This window comes from Crinia signifera, chromosome 4 (genome assembly GCF_055691185.1).
Source record: "Crinia signifera chromosome 4, ASM5569118v1, whole genome shotgun sequence".
Lineage (NCBI taxonomy): Eukaryota > Metazoa > Chordata > Amphibia > Anura > Myobatrachidae > Crinia > Crinia signifera.
In genome coordinates, this window is record NC_139220.1 from 175,179,866 (window position 1) to 175,205,899 (window position 26,034).

Consider the following 26,034-nt stretch of genomic DNA (forward strand, 5'->3'; position numbering starts at 1 on the left):
CCCCCCTTGCCAGAAATTAATTAGCCTTGGTAATTTACCCTGGTGAATTGAATGCCCCTCCAAATTCTCTTATTCCTTACCAATTTTGGACACTACTGATAAAACATTTTTGTGTTGGATCTATCAGGCCATCATGCACCTCAAAAATCTGTAAAGTATTTCCCAGAAATTTTATACATAATTTTATATATCAATATGAGTCAACATTATATTTTTACGTGGCCTCCAACATGGTGACACCAGGGAGAGACACATAATGTTATCAGACACCAGTAAAAAGAATTCATGTAGCTCAATGATAGGTCAACATACTGTATGACTTTCTTGTTAATCTGGAGAAATGACGCCAACACCATTCAAACACTGACTACTTAATTTGCATGATTGCCCACTGGTCACACTCACACTGATCACAATCATATGCTCAGAAACACTCTGAAAGCCACTAGCTGTCTATTTTCTGGACTATCTAATTGTTAATGCATCATGGCAGTAGGGCAAAAGCCAATGCAAAATCAATTAGCAGGGCATTCATTTAATCTAAGTGGGAAGAAAAATAACCATACATGTTCAAGCATGTGTATCTACTGTATGAATGCCATTTATTTTTGTCTGTAAACATTTACGAACACACATGTCTGGAAAACCATATACAGTATAATGGAAGACTACAACATTGCTGTCCATGGAAAGCTGCCTAAACATAATGCAACAGATTTAGTCACTATTAAAGTTTCTAATTAAACAAACTGGGTAGTCATACATCATGACTGATCGACATCATCAAGTTTAATATAAATGAAAATGGACTTACAGGCTTGGAACTTTTCCATGGAGAGAAGAAACCTGAAAACAACAAAGTGTGACACCATTAGGCCTTTCTATCATGTCAGTATTATATATCTATATGCATCAAAGAGCTATATAGTGTGCCAAGATGAACTGATTTACTATACGGGTTTAGTAATATATATTAAATAATACTATAAAAAAATATATATATATATATATTACAAATAGCAATGTTCCGGGTATTGCACTATTTCGTGAGCAGCAACTCTAAAACATCTCTCCTGTTAGTGAGAGACTCAATATAGTATGGGAAAAAAGGGGGTTGTTCAGAGTGCGCTCAAATAGCCCCACCTAGATATTGCATACAATCACAATGATATTACAATCAAAATTATTCTGGAGTATAATTCAGATGTTGTTCCTCAATAAAACGTAGACTTTATACGAACAATCTTTCTTTATTAAAAGATCCCAACACGTTTTGTCAACACGACTTCATCAGAAGCAATGCTACTCATAAAATAATTGATACGGAAGGGTAATCCTTACATAGAACAATTTGTATAAAATTCAATAAACAGTGGCAGAAAATAGTATTCCAAGAAAAGTCATTCAACGGCCCGCAAGGACCGAATAAGTGATAACACCGTATCAACGGAGTAAGATGAGCCCACTATAGGGTGGGTATTTTTAAAACAGGAATTTTCCAGCAGTGAGAATGAGATCCTACACTCAGGACACACAATTTTGCTCCACTGCAGTGGAACATATATATAGATATATTTATATATGTTCCACTGCTGGTCGGCACTCGTTTGAATCGGCACGGTCACAGGTGCACTCCAAACCCAATCAATAGTAATCCAAAGAAGGAGGCACTCAGACTGATTAAGCAATAAAATGCCTGTATTATAGCTCCAAGCGCTTTCGGGGATCAAAGCCCCTTCCTCAGGTCGATTGGCGCTATAATACAACCGTTTCTTGCTTAATCAGTCTGAGTGCCTCCTTCATTGGATTACTATATATACATATATATAGGAGAGCGAGAGACACCTCAAACAAGACGGCGGCACTCAGAGGTGTTTTACAAACAAGTTTATATTAATATATAACTTCAATGTTTCAGGGCTTATGCACCCCTTTGTCAAGGTAAATTTTGTGTGTTTTTATTCACCTTGACAAAGGGGCGCATAAGCCCCCAAATGTTGGAGTTATGTTTTAATATACACTTTAAAAAATGCCGCTAAGTGCCGTTGTCTTGTTTGAAAAGTCTCTCCTTACAGATACCCTCCGCAGGGAACCAGGGTTATTATTCCATCTACAATGGGATTGCCAACATTAAATTGAGGAAATAAACATTATGTTTTGATACTTTGGAAGTTCATGGAGTGCCACCTGATTCCTGACACACAGGGTTGTTTGGTTAACTAATATATATATACAGATGGAGCCACTCTGACACATTATAGGCAACTGCTGAAACATTATAGCCAAAATGAACATGTTCTGGTTTAGAGCTCATTTGCCAACTACCTTGTGGCTTTAAAAGGTGAGACAATTATGAACACAACTCTGAATTAGTACTGAGAGGGCAGCAGTTGCCAGGTTCTTAAGAGACTCATTGTTAGTGTAGGACTAGTGTTCTCTAGACTGCACTCATGCAGAACCTGACTAGTGAACACTCCTCCAGGCTGTGAGGTGACTATTTGGGTGCTTTTAGACATTTCTGTACTATTAAACCACTCAAGCAGTTGATACCTTTGGGCCTGTCAAAGCCTTTTTCCTGTGGGACCATATGAATAGGCCTGGTGTGCTTTCTTAATGGAAAGAATTTGTATATGAATCATTCAAAACACCTATGAAGAATCAAGTCCATATACATCTACACTTATAACAGCTATAGAATTGTTTCTCTGTATATCCCACAGTGCAATGCAATTAAAAGGAACCCAGTATCGAATCCAAAAAGCTAATTGATCCAATCCTCCATTAGTCAGAGTATACTCCAACAAAAATCTTGTCTATCCAGATCAACTCTAGATTTGTACCTTCCTATTTACCCTGCCAAGATTACCAAAATGTTTTAACTAAACCCCTGAAGAAGTCCCCTAGGGGACAAAATGCGTTGGGTGATGCAGCACGTTTAATTATAAATGTTCAAAAAACATCTTCATTGAACACTTTGATTGAAAAATACTTTTAATAAAGAAAGATAACTACTGGTGTCACAAATATTGTATAACACAAGAGTCTGCATCAATAGAGGTGATAAAGGACCTTCTATATCTATTCCACAATTGTCTATATACCTTGGGTTTCTTCCATTGCCAACAGGGCAGTAGCATGTATAGGGGCATATGTATTATCCTGCCCATAACAATCGTAAAATAATGGGTCCCACTTCTCCTGCATAACAAGGAAAAGTGGGCACCCATTACAGCTGAATGTATTAACCTCCCCTTTGCCAATTAGGAGAGCTGTAATGTCCAGCATCCATGGCTCTCCTTATCGGCGTCCCCGCAGTGCTGCACATGCGCACTGTATAAAAAAAACACCTCTTTCCCCCGGAACAGCTCTCTGGGCATGCATAAGATCTCGCTATTATCGCGAGATCTCGAGGGCAGCCTGGAGCCAGCTGCAGGGCTAGCATTGTCCCTGCAGTGGGGATAGGACAACACTAGCCATGAGCTGGCGAAGCGGCAGGGGCGATTTAACAAATGAAGGCTGTTAATACATTGCCCCAGCAGCTAATTGCTGGGGGATTGCAGGGGACAGCCCCGTCAAGCGTTACTCGGTGGGCTGTCCCAAAAGCATGTTAGATGCACTGATTTTTTTTTTAAGTTTTCCATTTAATTGGTGTGTTGGACCCCATGTGACTAGAAATATAACATTTTATGTAAACACCAAAAATGTGTATTTATATTATTGCTTGGTTTATTTCTGAAGAACTATAAGAAAAATAAATATTTGAGGTGTAATGAATTATTCTGTTTTGCACTGTATATTCATACAGTATACATTTAATGGAATAAAATAATTAGCTATAACAAACATTTACATCAGTTTAGTTTCTGTTTTCCAGTTAAATGCTATTATTGTAATGGACTACAAGGTAGAGCTGGCAATGCTGCTTTCTGTTTCTTAGACTTTTTATTAAAAAAAAGACAATTGAGACATAGAAATTGAGTTCCGCTGCTTGAGACTTCTGGGTCAGAGTAACACTCAACCTCTATGACTCTCCCTGCTGAACTGCTAGCAGGGATGAATGCATGAAATATTGTGTAACCTTTAAAATGCTTATACTGGCTGTTTTCTTTTCTTCTTAAGGTCACCAGCCATTTTGGTCAGAACCACAACATCTATCTTTGCCATTTAGGTTTATGTGAAATTATACCTTAAAGTCAGAACATTTATGTCTGAGAGCTGATATGGCTACTTATTGCATCTTACAGGAGCAGTGAGGAAAAACTAATAAAAAATATGCAGCAAGTGTGACATTTGGATGTACAGTAGCATTCTCAAAGTGTAATAATTCTGCCACATTTGATAAATAGCAATGGGTGGTAAAACATTTCCTCATTTGAAGCAAACAAACTATTGCCGGAAAAGAAAAAAATAATTCCATAAAAGATTAAAAAAAAAAAAAAAATATGCCATACAAAATAGTCTGGTTAATTCCTGAAAACAATAAGAATACTTTTGAGCAACAAATATTTTATGTAATAAGTCCTCAAAAAGAAATATCCAGGGTGGGCTACATCATGGCTCTCACAGAATAAATATGTGAAGTGTTCATTCTAGAACAGGGTTGCCTACCCTTTTGCAACCCTCCCAGATACCGGCGTTCTCCTCCCGGATCTCCCCCACGGCAGCGTTAATTTCATGCGATTCACTGCTTTTTTTGGGGGTGGGGGCTAAAGACGCAAATCGCGAATTGCAGGATTTGCAGTACTGGGGGCATGGCTTGATGACATCTACATCTAGAACCCTGCCCCAGTCACAATTAATGCAGTTCCTCTATCCTACCTGGGGTGTCGCTCTCTGCATGAGTGCTTCTTAAGCTGGGTACACACTAGATGATATTTTAAATAAATTTGAAGATAAAACATGTCGCTACAACAAATTCTTAAAATTTTCCGGTGCATATCCATTACATCGTTAGTGCTCCAGCATGTTACTAGCGACATCCCCACATGTAGCTCTATTGGGGATGTCGCTAGCAATGCCGTGCTGCCGTATGCAAAATGGCCCCGCCCCCCACCACACACTTGCTGATGCTGGCATTGCCGCCGGGTCTGTCGCTAACATCTCATTTTGCACACACACATCATGTAGTGTGTACCCAGCATCACACACTGTGACCTTTATTTCAGTGGTGCAATACAGACAAGATTGTGTTATAATCACCAGAGCAGAGAGCAACACCCAAGGCAGGAAAGAGGAACTGCACGGGTTGGGACAGGTGCTAGAATGAACACTATACTGTATGTGCAATTCCTAAAAGTCTAAGCACTAAAACTGTCCGCATTGTTACATATTCTAGCAATACCTAATTAGGAGGGAATAAATGGAATTTACTGAATCATCAAACTGAATCATCAAGTCTCATTAAACATACCCTGAAGAACTGTATGCATTTAAATAGAAATTCATCATCAAGTTTCTGGGCTCCCAATTTCTCAGGAACTATATTCATTTCTCCAGAGGGAAATAGTATAAGACCTAATATGCACAATATGATAGCATCAATCCTGACATTTGATAGAACTCTGCACAGGGATCTTATAACACAGTATGCTGAATACTCAGACTGAATTTAAATCACATTAAAAAATTAGAATACTTGAGCGTATTAGGTAGGGCACGGACTATTATACTTTAGAGGGCAACTCAAATTTTCCAGCAATGGTATGCAAGTTTACACATGTAGCTGTGCTCTACTTGACAGAACACCATGGGCCAGATTCTCTAAGCTTCAAAAGTGATAAAATGGAGAGTGATAAACAGCCAGCCAATCACCTCCTGCCTGACATTTTTCAAACACAGTCTGTGACATGGCAGGTAGGAGCTGATTGGCTGGCGGTTTATCACTCTCCATTTTATCACTTTTGAAGCTTAGAGAATCTGGCCCTTTATCTGAAGCATATATGTTACAATACTAACAGGATATAGAAGGACAGAGGTGGACAATAGAGAAGAAAATAGAAAAAAAAAGCCATCATAATTCACAATTATCTTGAGAGCAATTATTGCACCTGCAGTGATTATGCCAATTCAGTAACATGTAACAGCAACAGGGTTGTGTATATGGGACCTTCATGAACTTATTCTCACCGCAGATGCATTTTATTTAGACAAAGATTTTAGACTAAGTAAAATAGGTAAAAAATATAATAAATGATGCATCGACTATTGCCATTACACAACAATACATCCTATTATGCATGAGGGTTCACAAATGTGTTAAGATCAACAGATGTATTCACAGTATAGTCCACTGTACTATTAAACTTTCTTGTGCTTAAGTGTTATATTAGTGGAAACATTTGCCGCCACCAACTTCTGCCCTGTTCTTCTACATCTTCCAAAACATGTGCAGTTCCTCTTCCCTGCCTAGTGTGTTGCTCTCTGATGTGATGCTCCTAGCACAGCGTTGTCTGTATTTCAGCACTGTTATGCAGACCAGACCTGTGCTAGAAGCAACACAGCAGAGGCAATACCCCAGGCAGGGAAGAGGGAATGCAATTGCTTTCAGGCTGCAAATACCTGGGATTAGGACCAGGGTCTGTCACGGGAGAGGCCCGGGCATTTGCACTAACTGTGGATCACAGCGATCAGGCTTATTGCCGAGTCACCAACATCATGGGGGGATGGGGCGGAGTGGCGGTGCAACAGGTGGGGCAGATGGCAGCACTTAGGTAATGCTGCTGCCTCCTCCATAGAAATTAACAGGACACGGGTTGCTTGACCCGGGTTAACCGTTCACACTGCCCAGCAACCCAGGTTCAACCCTTCTTTTGACCCGGGTCGTATTGCCGGGTTGCTGGACCTGGTTTTTTTTCCAAAGGCCATTTCACAAGGCATCGCCTTGTGTCCACTAGGAAATGTTCCTCGAATAAAATACACTAAAAATGCCAGATCCAACAGAAAATACATTAAAAAAGCCAGATTCACATAATAAACCTCTGCTCCCCCTCCAGGTCGCCAAAGCGTTGTATGGGAAATGACTACATGCCATGTACTGCTGACTCTTTTGGCTGCTATCTTTATCACACAATGGAGGGGAGAGATGGGGCACGCTTTTGCATTGTGCTTCTGACACCGTCTAGTCAGCAAACTATCCGGTACACTGCTCACAAGGCCATATACTCATGGAGGCTGTCAGTGTCAGGAGCCACATGTGAATAAATAAAGAGCCACGGGTTCGCAACCACTGGCCTACTGTACATCAACAAGCCCTCGTACCTCAAAGACCTGTTCACAGCAGTGGGGAAATTACACATTTCAAGCTCATTTTTGTCATCATAGCCCTGCACCTGCTCTACGGTGACTGTATTATTGGCATTGTAAAGTGGTGCCACAATGATGTGATCGCTCCTCCACTTCTCTTCAACTCCCACATATCCTAATGCCATGCCTCTTTTGGGGCTACTTAACAGCCCTCTCCCGGTGTGTCTTGGATGTGAACCAACTTTTTAAAACTATTGCGGGAGCTACTGCCACCATTTCAACATTACAATTTTGCAGATCGCTACAATGGTACCACATCAATTGGAAGACAATAAACTATTAAAAATAAAAAACATGGCACACTATAGGTGGAGGGCCTGCTAAAGTGACAATTGGTTTTAATTTGCCAAGAAAGGGAAAGGGGGAGAGAACACAATTAATTGTAACCTATGGTGTGTAAAAGTGAAGAGTATGGTGGGGGAATATCGCTCCCAGCCATCCAAGTCCACATCTAGAGATGCATTATGTACAGGGAGCACTGTCTGTGGAGGCCAACTGATTCTTTCATAAAGATATTATTGCAGCCTGTGGCATGTTCATTAAAATATAGTTAATGATTAGCACCAGCTCTGTATTCCTTGCGATGTGTCATCAGTAAATTACATAACTGTGCTCCATTGATGTGATACAAAGATATGCACTGTGAGGGGTAAATTTACTAAAATGCGAGTTCTATTGAAGATTGGCATGTTGCCCATAGCAACCCATTAGATTCTACTTATTATTTGTTTAGCACCTTCTAGAAGATAATAGATAGAATCTGATTGCTTCTATGGGCAACATCTGATTTTTTATAGAACTCATTGGTAAACTTACTCCTTCGTTTTCTTGATGATTGGATTCGGGAAACATTGCTCAATATACTAACTTCCTGTCACTTGCTGCTCTGCTATTTATTGGATACAGAGGGACAGGGAGCATGCCAGCAGCTCAGAGAATTCTGCCCATTTCCCCATAGTGATAGCAGCAGGGACTTATGATTGCAGTATTCACGTGAAGCTACTGTATGCCCCATTTTTGGGAGCATGCGTACAGGAGTCCCGACTTATCTACCTACAATGTTGGGAGGTATGAACACTGGATAAAGTATTTGGTCCCAATTTCTATACTAATAGAAGCAACAAAAAGCAGAGAATTATTAGCCACAGCAATTACTTTGCTGACACTGAGCTTTGTACTCCTTGTCAGAGAGGCGCTAATGACTCGCAGAATATTGTTATCAAAGATCTGTAAAGCCTTTTAGTAAAGGTTAGGAGAGTACTGTATGGTTGTTCTCCAGCTCATTTTGCTCAGGTGTCCTTTTCATACCGCTAATAAATCTTATCCTTATTATGGTTTTTATAATTAGTAGTGTCAGTGTCTTTCTGATTTTAAAAAAAGCCTACAAAAAATGTACAGTACTATAATTGTCATTTTCTTATACAAAGGTAATTTCCCTCTTGAAACATGATCCCAACTTTTCAGGCATTCTGCCTGGGCCTGGTAGCTGCAAAAATTAATACAATTATATTACAGCTGTACTCTATGCGCATTTTTCCTTTAAATATAAATTAGCATTGCAAGTAGAAATGCCATTCCCGAGGCATTTTTCAATCCCGGAAAGGCGGCGGGTGTAATGCTGGAAATGCTTGTGTGCGGCTGGGATAGGTCAGGTGGCGGAGGGTTCCGGCGGCAGAGGCGCAGCGGTGTGGCCTGAGCAGCGTGACCTATGACCAAGTCATGCTGTGCAGGCCGCATAGCGTGCACAGCCGGGCAGCGTCTGAGCGGGTGCTCAGACGCTGCCTGGCATTAGACTGCGCATGTGCAGTCTAATACCAAAATCCCAGACATTTTGGGGCAAAATCCCAGGATCCCACCGAACCCGGGATTGACCAGCCTAATTGCAAGCTTACAGAATAGTACCTGAATATACATTTTGAAACAACAAAGTTATATACTACTATATGAATTATAGGCCGAAATTGCTAATCTTGCCTGCCTCTACAGAAGGTTCTATTGTTCTTAAAAATATTCTAAGCTATACTTCAGAACTTTTTAAACTCCTGAATTACACAAACATCAACAGTGGGTACTGTCATACCTCATGGGGTGTTTCCAGTACTTCCATTGTGGACCCCCACCGTCCTGTTCCCTTTCCCTAAATGCACCTCTTGATTTTTGCATGCCTTCACATTGCTCATTTATGCCAGACAACACATGCACAGAAGGGATCTGGACTGGCTGGGGGTACAGTATGGTTTGGATTATTAGGTCAGCAGTGTCCAGAACAACATTCAATAGGTTCACCACTATTGGTCTATAGGCAATAGGTTGACACATGAAAAAGGTCAACATCGTCTAGGTCAGTGGTTCCCAACGCGGGGTACGTGTACCCCTGGGGGTGCACTGCAGACCCGTTAAGGGTACTTGAAAATAATATTGGTAATGGTGGAAGAAGAGGAAGAAGTATCCTGTTGCTTTGGAGATGAACCATGTTGCGTTGCTTCTGGTTCCGACTGCAGCGTCATCAGCATCTCCTCCTGCTTTCGGCTGACCAGCAATCCACTAGGAGCTACCTGTGCTGCCCTCAGACATCAGTGATCATCTGCCCTGTACTAACTTGGTTGGAGGAAGCAGTGGCATTAATCCTACAGCAAGGACCGACCCAATTCGATACTCCTGAATATAAGGATATGCATATTGCTTACTTCCACTCCACTCATAAGTACTGTGGATGTTTCAAATTGAGAGGAGGGGGGAACTCATAAATGAAAAGCCAAATCATGGGGTACAGGAGAGAAAAACGGTTGGGAACCACTGGTTTTGTACACGACATGTACAAAATGTTTGAGGCATTGAGGCATCTTTTCACCATTTTTATTGGCTAGGTCGACATATGCGGACATGGACACGGTATTAGTGTACAGCTGTTTCCACCATGCTTCAGGCACAGTGCCTGGCTGCACTTGGCACACTATTATATTCTCCCTCTATGCCTACTGGGATCGCAGTCGATCATTAAAATGCCAACCTTTTGATTGTCAATGTTGACCTACACCATGTGTCGACACTATTGCCTGTTTTCATGTGAAGACTTATTGCCTCAATAATGGTCGACCTATTGGCTGTCGAATTAGACCGGATACTGCCAGTATGATAAATAAGCCATTCAAAAATACTAGTGGCCTTGTGTAGCAGCCTTAGTGCTGGCCACTGTGTGGGATTTCTTAAGAGTCTGCTTATGTTTTTATGGTGGCAATCATTTAAAAGGTTAATCCAGGATTTGCAATCCACTCGCAATTCTCTTGCCATTTTGCAAAGGGTGTATACTCTTTCTGACTGGCGGTGGCTTTCTGCTCGCAGTCCATTGTGCATTCTTACGCTAGTGAGCCATGCCGAATTATCCCCATAAGCCACAACAAGGTGGCTAGAGCTTTTCCTGCAGGACAAACTATATGACAACATTTGTTTAGTTTAAATGTGTGGAAGACTGACTCTATACCCGGACAACACTATACAACCTGTAACAACAGTAACTTAAAACCACCATCAGATTATCATACATAAGATATTAACATAATTATGAATATAAAAAAATCAATGCAATAACATTTACTCCATAGAGCAGGGATGGGGAACCCTCCAGCTGTTGTTTAACTACACATCCCAGCATGCCCTGGTACAGTTTTGCTATTTGGCCATGCTAAAACTGTTGCAGGGCATTCTGGGATGTGTAGTTTAACAACATCTGGAGGGTCGACTGCTATAGAAAATCGAATAGTTACCTTAACTATATCATACCACAATACAGTAGATCGTCCCCCCGACACCTAGTTCCTATCATCTAGGGCAGTCTAAGGAGAGAGACTTGTAATCTATTAATGTATACAATTTGAGGCTGCATTTAATCATGGAGTAGTAACCCTCAGGTCTTAACCACACATCCATATTAGATTATTAGATTCTGTATTATATGATTCCTTGAAAACTGTACCCTATCACCATGTATTTAGCCTGGATACTGAATTAAATGAAGTTCCAGATTGAAAAAAATATGTAATTCAAGAAAATACATTTTTTTCAAAAGGCACTGAAGTTGTATTACAAAGGCACCACTCCCTTCACTCTAGACTTCAACCTAGAACAAGGCTGGGCAAAACCGGCCCTCCAGATGTTAATGAACTACACATCCCAGGATGCTTTGCATTAGTTTTGCTATGTGGCCATGCTGAAACTGATGCAAGGCATGCTGGGATGTGTAGTTCATCAACATCTGGAGGGCCGGTGTTGCCCAGCCCTGACCTAGAACACTCAAGCTTCCACCTGCAGATCTGCCAACGTGCCCCCATCCTGACTTCTATATTAAGCAGAGAATGATAAGAGGAGCTGCCAGCTTCTGTAACACATGACACAGGTCAGAGAGGTTATGCAGAATAAGTTATCAGAGGAGGTAGACAGAGACCAATGTATTCTGCACCTCATGCTTTCCCTTACTCTGCCACAAACAAGGTTTTGGATTTTATGACCAATCTTACACATAGAACTAATGGAATTCTGATGCTGGGCAAGATTGTCTCTACAAGCTATAGTTCTGCACTCTAATATTGCAATATTAAGGTCCAGCGGTATGTAGTAGTTATAACATTGGCACAGGGAAACTAATGTAAGACATATATGGTTTACAATGTGGGGGTAATGAAAAAAACTCAAAAGGAGACAGACAAGGTCATTTTCACCTTTCAAAATACCAGTCTATCTATCCAGACATTGCCAATCTCAGCTTGAAGCATGCCTAAATACGGAGGGCCAAGGGACAAATGCTTTTTGGTTTCCACAAAAAAAATAAAAAATAAAGAAGGTGTAGGCCTGTTTGAACATTCTATGAATAATTGTATACAAACAGCAAATAGTATAACACAATATTATTCAAATGTAAATGTATAAATGTATCAGACAATGAATTATACACAAATCTGTCAGGACTTGGAAATTTAAAACACTACAAGATCGATGCGTAAGATAATTGTTGGAAGGATTTGGTGTACTATGGTGCAACTTGTAGATAGAGGTAACAGTCTATGCTCAGTTTCGTCTATTACATAATAATAAAAACATATTGATAAAGACAAACAAAACGATGTCTCTCCAAATAATTTTAACTCATTAATGTAACTCCAATTTTTTGTTTGTGCTTTCAACAGAAACAATCATGCTTTAAAAGTAATTATTCTCCTAAAAGTTCTTCTAACAGCTGGGGAATTAAGCAAATGGCCGTCTCCCAGTTTTTGGTTTATTTCCATGGAAATGTGTTTACTTCTTCTTTGCCATCTGTACTGTAGAACTGTCAATACTGTACATTTCTTTTTTTCTAAAAAACATTTAGTAAAATCACAACAGGATCCAGCAAGGATCTGAAACGCGTCGGTGAGGACGGTGTGCAGACAACCCGGGAAGAATTATAGAACAAAAAATATATATATAGAAAGTCCCAAGGCGCAATAGAGAAGTCCGTGCTGCCTCAAAGTTGACAGAGGGTCACTGGAAACACCTCCATTGGAAAATGCTGTACTTTGGAAAACAACAATGATGGCGCTGGACTCCAGTTGAAGAGTGATGGTGGTTCAATTCGATGTGGTATATATGAAATAAAGATATAGGAAGAATATTTGGTGTCAGGTGATTATTTGATTATAACACGTGAGTGAAGTAAACAGAGGTGGTGACTAAATTCGTACCGAACTCACAAGGTTAATTGTGAGACCCCGTGTATAAAGGTTTCTTTTATCTGGATCACCTTCTGTGTAGAGGCGCTATAGATGGTAAAATATGCCGCGTACCGTACTCACTAATTCGTGGATCTTTATACTCTCGTAGCGGTTTCTTTTTCCCTTAGGCTCATTAATTTAGACTCCAAACACAATTGTACATTGGGTGTGTCAAAATGATGAAAGGAAGGAAAAAAAAAAACAATAGGTATAATTCAGGACCTTATAAGGTGCACAATTACACTAGGGTATCGTGGGGACCTTTGAGCGTACCAAACTCACACGGAAATAAGTGGTTACGTGCTCGTAAAGGTTTCTTTAAGGAACATCACCATTCGTGTAAATGTATCCTGTTAGTATTAATGTTAGTATTAATGCGTACCACATATCATTCAAGAAGCACATCAAGGTATCTTTAAGGTGCCAGATCATCAGACCCAGTATTGGTCTCATACGCAGTGTGTATAAAAATAAATATAGGAACCGTCTTAGGGCCACATATAAAAATGCATTCACATACAATAAAAAACATATTAAAAACTTAAATACCTGGGTAAGTGGCTGGAAGTGGGAAAAGCCACAACCCAGGTGGAAGTAGGATCAGTCACTCCTATTTCCAATGCGTTTCAACAGCTGCCTGCTGTCTTTGTCAAGGCTACAGAGTGACTGAACCTGTAGCTGGTTTTATACCTTCTCATGTAATTGGTACCGGGTCACTGGGGTTCATTTCCGGTTTCATATAGTTTGTTATATAATAGCAGTACTTATGCTCCATAAACGGCCTCTCCTTTATTATGTAAATAATTAAATAGGTCCCAGTGTCTTATCGCTCTAATATGAATAGCCATAGTGTTAAAGTACCAGGGAATTCTCTTAATAAAGGTCCCGTTCGTACAGTTCCGGTGCATGGAACGCACGGAAGTGACGTCCTGTGAGCCGCAAGTCTATAGGAAGAATTGTTTTTTTTACCTGCAGAGCTGTATGCTGTATGTGACCCGGGATCCTTATGTGCAATACTTCATGAACTGTTTCGCATTCTGACAGTTTATTACCATCTGGTAATCACCCTTCCTTGAACCTATGCACATCGTCACGTTATTGTGTGCTTGTTTACAATTTTTAGAAAGATGTTTTAGAATTTTATTTGTGTCTAGTATGTTTTAACTTTGAATTAAATCAATTTTATGCGATGATATTTCCCATTCATATCTTTTATGTACCATCGATTTAAATTGCTGAAGAAAGAATTATCAGCATCATTGTGAAGCAAGGGAGTGCTTCAGGGAAAAGTAAAAGGGAAGTAATTTCCTCTTTGTTTACAAGCGCTGGTTGAAGGATTAATTCACTTTCTTGTACCATTAATTCATAATGGCTTCTGTTAGCCAACACATTTTATATAAAAAACATTTGACTTCTGATTTATAAGAAACTGGGCTTTCTACTAATTAAACAAATAAAGTCTCAAGGCATTATAGGTCAACTTAAAAAAGTATACTATCCACTGTAATTAAAAATATTTTAAAGGTTATTCTTGCATTTGCAGTGCTCAGAACCCAAGACAGTGGCCGATCTATAAATAGGTGCATGGCACCCAGACTGGTCATCTCGCACCTTTGGAAAAAAAAAATTTCAAAGGTTTTTTTTTATGTGTGCTTACTGTAGGGAATGCCAGTACCAAATTACAGCCCCAGTCTGTCCCTGATGCAGGATGTGTGTTGCAAACTGGACTAAAGGTGCCATGCACCACATACTCATGAAATATCTGTCTGTATATCCAGTGTCAGAACCACCTATAATTGTTCATGGAGGTGCCATCTTACCATAAACTATTCTGAAAGATGGCAATTTGTCTTTGCTCCCTACTGTTTATGACTATTTTTCTGAACATTTACAGAAAGACGGAGGCACATGCCGCCAACTGCACACTGGTCCGCACATCTGCTAAAACGCCCTGAACCAAAAGTATGCTAAATCATACTGATTTTCTACCCAGGTACTCCCAGGAGCTCCTGATGGCATTGTAATTCATGGAATTGTGTCCCATCCTACTCTGTACAATGTCACAATTTTAGCATTGTGATGTGGAGCAGGCTACTATTATGTTATCCACAGTGAATAAGCCCATTAGTGCTCACATGAAATCTGTGCAGCTCCTAGACATTAGAAGTGTGAATGAGTGAGTGAGAGAGAGAGAGAGAGAGGGGGGGGGGATTGTACTGCACCCTCTGAATTTAAATATAATAAGAGGTGTTGTGCTCCAATGCCGAGACTTGCAGTGCCATGCAGAAAAAAGACAATGCAGGTGTACACTCTAAGCTCTGGACATTCCCGGAGAGTAGGCGAGTATATGGTAAATATATTTATCAGTACACATAGCTGCTTTGTCTGAACCCTGGTGATGTTACAGTTGATGTTAAATATTTCTTTGACGCTCTGGTTTAGAATCCAGCAATGTATTCCTGTAACAATATAGCTAGGAAGTGCTGAGAAAACTAGATCAGATGAGACTTAAGATGCAATTATACTGGAGGGACAGCAGGCGGTGCTGTCATATTTGTGTGTATGTATATACTTATTTGTTGTTTCCTGTGTCTGAAGGTGACATGAAGGAGAGACAGTTATTCATGTACAGTTACCTTGTTCTCATTACCAGTTCTTGTTATGACCAGTTCCAGTTTATATAAAACAAATCATTCCACAAAGACCTTTCCTGTGTGTGCCTACTGACTGAAGCATAGTCCAAGAGGTGATCCTCAGGGGCAAACGCAGGATTTTCAGAAGGGGGTTTCCAGAGGGGCGGAGCAAAGCATGGAGATGGACACTTAGGTGACCCAGTATATGCCGGGTCAGTTAAAGTATTATAGATAGACCAAATGTATATAAATAATAATAATAATAATAATAATAATAAATATATATATACACACACACACATATAAAAATAACAGCGGTGTAGACCCCTAGGCATAGCATTGTATTGGGGCCCCTACCGATCCTCCGGCGGTAGGGGTGGGGGAAGCTTTCATGTCCTGCGGGTGGTAGGGGGTATTATATCAACCGCTCAGCATGTAGGGCCTGGATCAGTAATTTCCACTTATTACCCCTTTACTGCACAGATGGTGGGAGATGGGGTGGGAGAAGGGGGCATTGGACTGAATGAAGGGGCCCTGATACATAACTTCCAGGGTGGTAGAGGATGTTTAATATGCAGAGGATGGGTGTACAGTGGAGTGGGCTTATTATTCATAATTTTCTGGTGGGAGGACAACTTGCTTGACTGCAGATATCTCCAGTTCCCAGAACTAGATTACTTAGATTTGAATGGAATTAAAAATTAGAGAATCCCACCTACCAAATGGTATTGGGGACTAGGGGATGAGAGTTCAGGAGGCAGAGCAATCTGCCAACGAGTATATAAAACTACATACCAGGTGTGTGGAGTAACCAGCTGCTCGAAGGCTGATATCTCTGGTTCTGGGAACAGTAGAGACAAGCTACTAGTGTCCCTCAAAGGGGGATAGTCCCAGCTTTTGGAATATACCCTCAGAAAACCTCTAAGTCAGACAGAACCTGCAATATCTGACTGGAAAAAGCAATTAACAGGCTTGGATGGGGACCACTAATTTGAAGTCAGATATCTCCGGTTCCCAAAGGCCGATTTTAAAAATTCTTGTACCCATGGAAAGAGGGGACCCTCAGCTTTAAGCCTAGGGTCCATAGACTCCTGGGGAGGTTTCTGGGTACTCAGAAACTCCCCCTGCGTGCGCTACTGATCCTGACTGCGTGGGTAGAACTCAAATGCCAACAGGAAGCGCCAATAACTTCTATGACAAGGAAATCACATACACTGAACACAGAGCAATCTTTATTTGTAGCAGGCAACAGCATTCCATTATGTTGACAGGTATACAGTATATCAGCATACAGGTGTCAGCACCACGGTATCCGGATACCGGGCCGACGGAGTTTAGATCGACCATGGTATGGTCGACCACCCTTAGTTGACCCAGCTTAGTTAGATGCATAAAGATAGTCAGCAGCTGTAGTAACGCTAGTTAGACCCCGGCGGCTGAATGGCGGGACAATGGTCGATGGGACTTTTTCATGATTTTTTGGTGCTGGACCATTTGGATCATTCTTTACTATCCAAGTGAACATAGAGGGCCAAATGTAATAGGGTGAGAGTTTCAGAAAGTGAGAGATTTTGGGAGAGTTTTCCCATGTTTTTTAAAGCAGAAATCAATAACATGGCAAAATCAAACTGGTTTTGCAGTGTAATTGATTGCTGCTTTAAAAAAAAGGGGAAAACTCTCCCAAAATCTCTCACTTTCTGAAACTCTCACCCTATTACATTTGGCCCAGAGTTAGAATAGAATAGTACAGTCCTGAAAAAGTCCCATCAACCATGTGTCCATGGACCATGGTCCCGCCGATAAGCCGGGGTCTAACTAGCATTACTGACATTCTAGCGGCTGCCAACTATCTTTACATGTCTACTATTAACTAAGCTGGGTCAACCATACTAAAACCCGTTGACCCGCTCTACTACAACCCAGCAGCACAGTTCACCTTACAGCTTCACCATAGCCGGACCCCCAGCCTATCACCTGGGCGGCTATTCCCCCATCCAGAGCCTCAGTCCTGGACACAGATTTAACAGAAAGCCACAGGTGCTGCTAATCAGCCAAACCTTGAGCACCTTGGGAAAAGCTGGACTGGATCTCATATCCTGCTGCTGCTACTGCTCTAAAACCTGGTCCAGATAGTTTACATTTACTTCATGTGAACTTATGCTGTCCCTGCCACACTTGATTAAATGTTTTCCATTTGAATATGAGATCTTTTCAAATAATTAGGTGCTTATTATTTTAGAACAGATATCCAATCAATATCAGGGTTGCCTATCCTATCCCCTCCTTCAGGGAGAAAATGCTCTGTTCCTGGAATGGGAATGTATGATTGCCATCACCTGTGGTGAGCTAGTTAATTGATAAGAAAGGTGTCTCACCACAGGTGATGGCAATCATACATTACCATGGAAGCCCAGGAGCAGACCCTTTTCTCCCTGAAGGAGTGGGTCAGGTAGGCAACCCTGATCAATATTCATGAATAAAGTAACAGCGGAAGCTGTCACAAAGTGTTTGTAGAATCACACCTCAATGTCCTGTAGAACAGATAAACGGATAAAAATGAACCAAATGATTTATGAAAGCTGCTTTAATAAAAATATATACTTGTCGTGATAAAGCTTCAATTACTACACAACTAAATTCAAATAAACTTTTCCAACTAGGATGCAAACTGATGGTTCTTTATATAACAGTCCACGTTATTACCTATGTGCTATAGCGCTGGCTATCTGAACTTTATTCACTTTAAACTTATAAACAAAAATCACACATGTATATTTTTACATAGAAGTATATTAGAATATTTATAAAAATGACAATTGATTGCTGAATAAATTAGAAATCAATAATATTCAATATATAAAAAAATTATTATTTTTCGAAGTCCGAAGAGTGACGACACTCTTGATTTTACCTTTTGATTTCTACATGAGTTTATCTATTAATAAGAAAGGCAACCTCAGTGCCAGGCCGATCCACTCTAAAAACAATATTAGATACAGAACTTTACATAAAGATCCCCTCTACACTATATAAAAATACAGTAGGAACAAAAATAAAATGTATATGAATCAGGATGAAGGTATAAAAGCTAATGCACAAATGTAATCAATGTCTAAATGGAAAAATAAATATGGTAAAATTATTAGACAGTGTCTAAATAGACAGTCAATAGGTCGACACCAATAGGTCGCAGGCAATACATGGACAGGTAAAAAGGAAAAATGTCGACCTGAGAAAAGGTGGACACGTGGCATGGTCGACGCGTGAAAAGTTCAAGGTGTGTTTTTCACAATTTTTTGAGAGTGATTGGTGTCAACATATTGACTGTCTATCTAGACCATCGGTGGGCAATAAGCGGCCCTCCAGCTGTCAATGAACTACATATCCCAGCATGTCTTGCCTTAGGGTTTCTATTTGGCCATGCTGAAACTGATGCAGGGCATGCTGGGATGTGTAGTTCATCAACAGCTGGAGGGCCGCTTATTGCCCACCCCTGATCTAGACACTGTAAATCTATCAAATGGAACAAGGAAAATAATAAGCATACTGGTCAAGAACTTTTGTCAATTCTACAACAGGACCATGTATTACAAGAATAGTATTACAAGTTTAATTTAAAGGTCATTTTTAAGAAAAATAGTAATTTAAAATCTGTTATATCTCCCAGAATATTAAAAAGGAGGTTAGGAAAGGAGAAAAATACAGATCCACGTGCTAGAAACAATGTATAAAAAATATTTTTTACAGTTTATTTAGACAAATATAATTTTCACTGGCTGGTGATACTAATGGATATTAAATAGCCAATAAATCTACTTTGGAAAGCTGAATTTATTTGAACCCTTTCAGGTCCAATGTCTAGTCAGGCTCAACAGCCATAGCACTAGTAGCAGATCCAGTGGTGATCTTCTTTAAAATAAGAACATTAACATTGTTCAACATTAAATGTAAACCATTTTTGAATAAAAATAAAATTAAAATTACAATTAATCTAAACACTTAAAACAGTCTGTTTGAATTACAAAAAAAAAATGGACATCAAAGGGTAAAGTACTGTTAGATTTTAGACTGCTGAGTAATATTTTTAAAATAAGCATGTAGCTCCCTTGTATCTTGACATTCTTTATAATATATATATATATATATATATATATATATATATATATATATATATATATATATATAAGTAGTAGTAATAATAATAATAATAATAATAATAATAATAATAATAATAATATCTGCGTTATCTTCACATCAACCTGGGTCATGGCGCAGTGGAGAATGGTCCCAAAGTTGCAGTATAAACAAGGCCAACCTGGTAATAACCCTGGTTGCAACTATGGTGTGATTGGGGTTTGTCCTAGGTTTGAACTGTAATAAAAAACCCATGTTGGATTAAGGTGGGAAAGGGTTTTCCGTGTCATTCTGTGGCCAATGGCTATGATGTCAAACCCATGCACTAAACCAGTGGTTCTCAACCTCGGTCCTCAGGGACCCCCAACAATGCACGTCCTCCAGGTCACCTCACAGATACACAGGTGCACTAATTACTCACTGGCACAAAATCACAGGTGAAATAATTAGCTGCACTTGTGATCTTTTAAAGAGACCTGCAAAACGTGCACTGTTGGGGGTCCCTGAGGACAGAGGTTGAGAACCACTGCACTAAAACTACCATTCTGAAGAGCTGAAGATAACACACCCACCTCCCATCTGCTAAGGTAAGAACATGTTTTGCTTTTTCACCAGGAGAGTTGCTTACGCAGGTCCTGGTTTTTCCCATGTATAACAATATGAACTGCAGCTTAACAGTAATAACCTCATTCAGAAATAAAAAAAATCTATCTTGTATTTCCAGGCATACAGTATCTTTGCTGAAAATCAGGTTTCCTTCAGAGACTACAATAAATTTTCATAATTACTCTGATTACCAGATTAGTCAGAAATACAATGTTACAAATTAGTGGGAAATTGCATTTTAATAGGTTCAACATTAGTTTGATCTATTAATTCTCTGTGATAAAAATGATATTAAAAACCATACAGTAACAGAAAGGAAATTTGTAAGTTCCCAACGTAACATTTTATTTCTATATATAATTAGAACAGAAATTACCTGGTTGCAAATTAATATATAATGTCCAGGGACGTGCAGTGAGGTAAATGGCGGTGGAGTACCTGGCAAGTACCAGAGCCAGATATGCACACAATATATGAGCCATGGGGTACATGCCGCCATTATACACATGTGTAGCAGTATACATTGCTGGAGATTCAACAAGTTTTGATAAGAGATGTGCAGAAAAGGTAGCCGGGTGAGGCACTGCCTCACCTGCCATAGACTTTTTTTCTCCAGGGTTTTGAATATAAAAATGATTAGAATAATAACCATAAGAATTTTTGGTACTTGTGTATTAAACGGCTCCCATCTCATCCCATCTCATTGCATACCATAAGGCTTAAGATGGTATGCAATGAGATGAGATGTGCTGCGATGGGACCCGATCTTATACAATTTAAAATTGTATACCATTGTATATGGCATACGATGAGATGAGATTTTAAATTGTATAAGCACACTAATGGGTGCTTTCAAGGTCAATTGGCCCCCCTATAAGATTTTTAATTGTATAAGCACCCTAATGGGTGCTTACAATGTTAAATGCACCCCCACGCCACCCCCACTATCAACGCCAACCCGAAGCGTGGCGAGCGGCGTCTGTACGCGTCCTCCGACCTTTTCATACCCCCACTATCCATGTCGGCGTGGAGTTGATTTTATATAGTGTGGCGAGTGCAGCGAGCCACCGAGCCCGAAGCGTGGCGAGTGCAGCGACCCCCGCGAGGGGACGCGTAATACATGTAAAGTATTACGCGTCCGCTCACCACGCTTGTAAGCACCCATTAGGGTGCTTATACAATTAAAAATCTTATAGGGGGGCCAATTGACCTTGAAAGCACCCATTAGTGTGCTTATACAATTTAAAATCTCATCTCATCTCATCGTATGCCATTGTATGCCATATACAATGGTATACAATTTTAAATTGTATAAGATCCCATAAGATGGAAATCGTGGGAGCCGTGATAATACACAAGTACCAAATTTTTTAATATATTTTTTGTATTTTTGACATACTTTATAAATTCAAAACTCTGGCATATACGTTAGTGTGACAGGAAAGGCCTTGCCTCACCCCACCGCACGCCACTGATAATGTATCCTTATACATAAGGCAATGGATTTCAAAAAGCTTTTTTGTTGAGAAGGAAAGATCATCACACAGACATACTGTACTGCTGATAAGCTGGTCTGGGATGCTGCAGCCATTATTGAGGAAGATAACTGCTATGAGCCTCTTATGTCTACAGTAGACTGCACTAATAGATCCAATGATACCAGGAGTGATCCTGACACTTGGTTCATTTCTGAATGGTCAAATACAATCTGATAATCCTCATGTTTGGTCAATTTAAATAATAGTAATCCTGTGTCTTTGGCTGAGCAGGCTATTATGGAAGTAACGAAGCATCGCCCTTATTTTTAGCAGTAATCTTGCCAAAAATGACTGGAAATAATGATTGACAAATGTAATTCTACAATAAGTACATTGTTAAACATATATGCAACTGTGATACAAATGTGAATTTATGTATCTCTATGGAACATACTTTGAAGTCTTTCATACCATTGGACATGACTGATTTCACCAGGATTACCTGCGTTGCTTTTTTTTTTTATTTGAACAGAATGAATTGATTAATGGAGGACTTCAGCACAATTGTTGCTATTACCACATCATCGTTGAGACTTGAGCAAGGCACCGGCACTCATTGATCATCAGTTCAAAGTATGTGGATTAAATTACAAAGCAGTAATATAAACTAAACAATATTAGTATAATTAACCAACAATACTTTCCACTGCAGCTTCATTCTGCATAAGAAATATGAAATCATCACTACTTCTGCAGTGTCATTGATAGATGTTTACGGATATTTAATGTTTTCTTTGACTTACCTCCTCTATGAATTACCAAAGAAGTCTCATTTCCCACAGGACATTCTTTTAGTAACTCCACTACTTCTAAATGGTTCAAGCTCTGTACATTCTGCTGGTTGATCTCGACTATAAGGTCCCCTTCAAATAAACCAGGGCATCCCTGAACGTCTAGAATTTGCTTCACTCTCTGTCCTGTTGGACTGTCTGCTATTGTGAAGCCAAAGCCCTGTGCCCCTTTCACAATGGTTAAGGTCATGAGTTCTGCTTGGGTGGCTCCAGAAGAAGCCATAGATACATTATCATCATGTGCAGGTGGAGGTGGTGGAAATGTATTTTCAAGCTGGCTATCTGCTGGGATGGAGTGCAAAGAAGGCAATGGTCGTTCTGCTACATCTGGAACAGATTGAGACGTCCTAGAAATGTATTCCAAATAGGTTTCATAGTTATTTCTTCCATTCACCACCACTGGAGGCCTTTCTATTACTGCCATAGGAGAAACCAAGCTGCTTGCAGGATCTTCAGGGTCGTAGGGCAAGGGATATCCTCGACACAGCACCAAGTTGACACTTTGACCAATGGGAACGGACTGGAAGAGTTTTACCACATCTGCATGCGTGTGCCCAAGGACACATACTTCATTAATATAGACAATGACATCACCTACAAAGAGGAAAAAAAAAAAAAACGATTGACAAAATTAAATACCTTAGCAAACAGCACAAAGGAAATCCTTCTTAAATTTTGAGACATATTTGTGTCTATACTATCCATAAGTAAGAGGGATAATTTAAAGTTGGCAGAAATAGAGAAATAGCTCAAGAAAGGAGCTCACCCATTATCAATATAAATGCAATGAGCAGTAAAATCAACTTTTCTACAATTATCCATTTTCTGACCCAAAAAAATTACAAAAATGTACTTAACTATATGAGCATTGGGGAAAGTAGTTTTACAATAATGTAGGACTCTTGGTATCAACTGCAGTAAAGCTTAGTACTTTATAAGAATTGTACATTCAGTAGGGAGCTTTATACCGGAACAAAGCACCACCAATGTTTTGATCCCTTATGGTGAGTATACATATAATCCTCGGGATAACACCTCTAGCAGCTACTGGATATTACATATCGCTCCAATATCTCCTTATTTGACATAAGTCAGTTGACCAACATTTATAATAGGGCAAAATCACAATGGACACACCTTGAACTTTGTAGTGCAACTGTGGGATGATCTACCAACTAGGGGAATACGCTATATGCATCAATATATGTAGTATTTTAACGGTTTGTTATTTGTAATTTAATGAATTATATATTCATGCTATTGTTACATTGCATTGAATTGCATACTACTGTATATAGCGCAGTCACATCCACCTTTTCCTGTAGGTATTCTGTTATCAGAGAGTAGTATTACATTTTTCAAATATTTTATAATGCATTATTTTTTTAAATGAGATTGAGGATGTGTCTGGATGGCTTCAAACTAGATTCTATACCATTGTGGATACCAAGGATAACTCCCAGTTTTGTTAAAGGTTTAAAGCTTTATCCAATGGCCACATCAATGCATTCTGACAGTTCCTAGGTAGGCAGCTCAGATAGTAGAGCAGCTTAAGCCAATATGTGATGCTTATTTACACCATAACAACGTGTGTAAAGGCCCCTTGCTCAATGTAGAAGTCTGTCAGTATATGGTCCCCAACAAAGTGATTAGGAGTACTCAACCACTTCAGAGGCACTCCTGCGACATTCCCATAACACAGACCATCTCTGTGTGTCACTTCCCAGCCACTGGCCAGCTTCCCCTCATACATTCTGAAGACATTTTAGAGTTAATCGCAATTGCGACATTGTACACATGGACTCTGAAGGTATGCACACTGTGACTTAGATTTTTGGGGCCAGATGTATCGAGCACCAGAAAGTGATAAAATGGAGAGTGATAAATAGCCAGCCAGTCAGCTCCCACTTACCTTGTTACAGGCTGGGTTTGAAAAATGACAGGTAGGAGCTGATTGGTTGGTTGTTTATCACTCTCCACTTTATCACTTTTTAGAGCTTGATAAATATGGCCCATGCAGAGAAAGAACAAATTGCGCAACTACGTCTTACATGCACATATTGCATCTAACACAGTACAGCAATATTTGGGATTAATGAGATAGCAGGTGACAAAGGAATACATGTCACAGAAACAGCATAAAGGTAATAGTGTATGCATTACTGCATATTATACAAACCGTGTCTCATACTTTTTAAATATACCCTACTACATGAAAACAAATCAAATGTTACAGTTTACAATTGTGTCTATAATAAATCAATATGCTTTATATGGTATTATATACCACAGTTTGGCTGTGAAATAGTTAAACATTTATTTGTAGAATTAAATTGTAATTATTCACCTAGAGCTTCGGTTTCAGCTGACACATCTGATCTCTCATATCGGTAAGGCACTGCTAATTGAGTACAATGCAGTGCGCACATTTCCACATCAATGGGCACGCTTATTATCACAATATGCTCTCACATTGTGAATGTCAAATAAAACCAAGAGAAGAAACTGTCATTACGAGGCTCAATCAACCCCAATAATTCCCTTAATCAAAGTATTAAACACATCTCATACCTCAATACACCTAAAGTACCTTGACAAAATAAAAAGGAAATAGAAATACTTATTTAAAAAATATCATTTAAACATTTCTGGATGCACACATTGAACAACATGTATTGAATGAAACTGATTTTTTGCAGCATATCTTACACTCTGGGATCCAGTCGTCTGGTCGAGACCCAATCTCAGAGAGACAGGACACGTCGTCAAAGCAACTACAGTGTGCTGAGGCAATGCAGCTGATCAGGGAGGATGTGCACAGACACCGGCTTGATGCCTTTAAATACATTTCACAGTTTCTAATACTGTGATAGAGCGGGAGCTAATTAAGATTTCCCTATAGCAATACAATATTGGAAGAGAATCGGCATGTACTCATCACGTACAGTGAAGAGTTCAAGTTGATCATTTGGAAAATGTTTTACAGCTTATGGTTTTTTTTTTCAGTGCATATTAAATCTTTTCCATGAAAGAAATTCATCACTGTGTTGTCTGAAATGAAGAATACACAGGGAGATGTATGAAGCAGTGAAAAGAGTGGAGAATTGAGTCAGTGGGAAATGGTCTATGCAATTGATCAGATTCAACCTATAGTTTTATAGAATGCAATTGATAAGTGCTAACGCAAAGCTGATTGGTTGCCATGTGCAACGTCTCCTTCCTTTTCATTGCTTCATACATTTCCCCACACCCCTGTATACACAAGATACCTAAACAACATAGAGTG

At 39.6% G+C, this 26,034-nt stretch overlaps 1 protein-coding gene across 10 annotated transcripts in view; it reads right to left on the reverse strand.

Annotated features, from left to right (window-relative positions):
* Positions 1 to 26,034, reverse strand: part of MAGI2 (membrane associated guanylate kinase, WW and PDZ domain containing 2) — an 838,547-nt gene that overhangs the window by 120,343 nt on the left and 692,170 nt on the right. For all 10 annotated transcript variants that reach the window (XM_083183055.1, XM_083183056.1, XM_083183054.1 and 7 more), the window contains 2 exons: positions 22,701 to 23,342; positions 815 to 846 (listed from right to left, as the gene is read on the reverse strand). In XM_083183055.1, the coding sequence (XP_083039181.1) occupies positions 815 to 846; positions 22,701 to 23,342 (674 nt within the window). The remainder of the gene's footprint in view (positions 1 to 814; positions 847 to 22,700; positions 23,343 to 26,034) is intronic.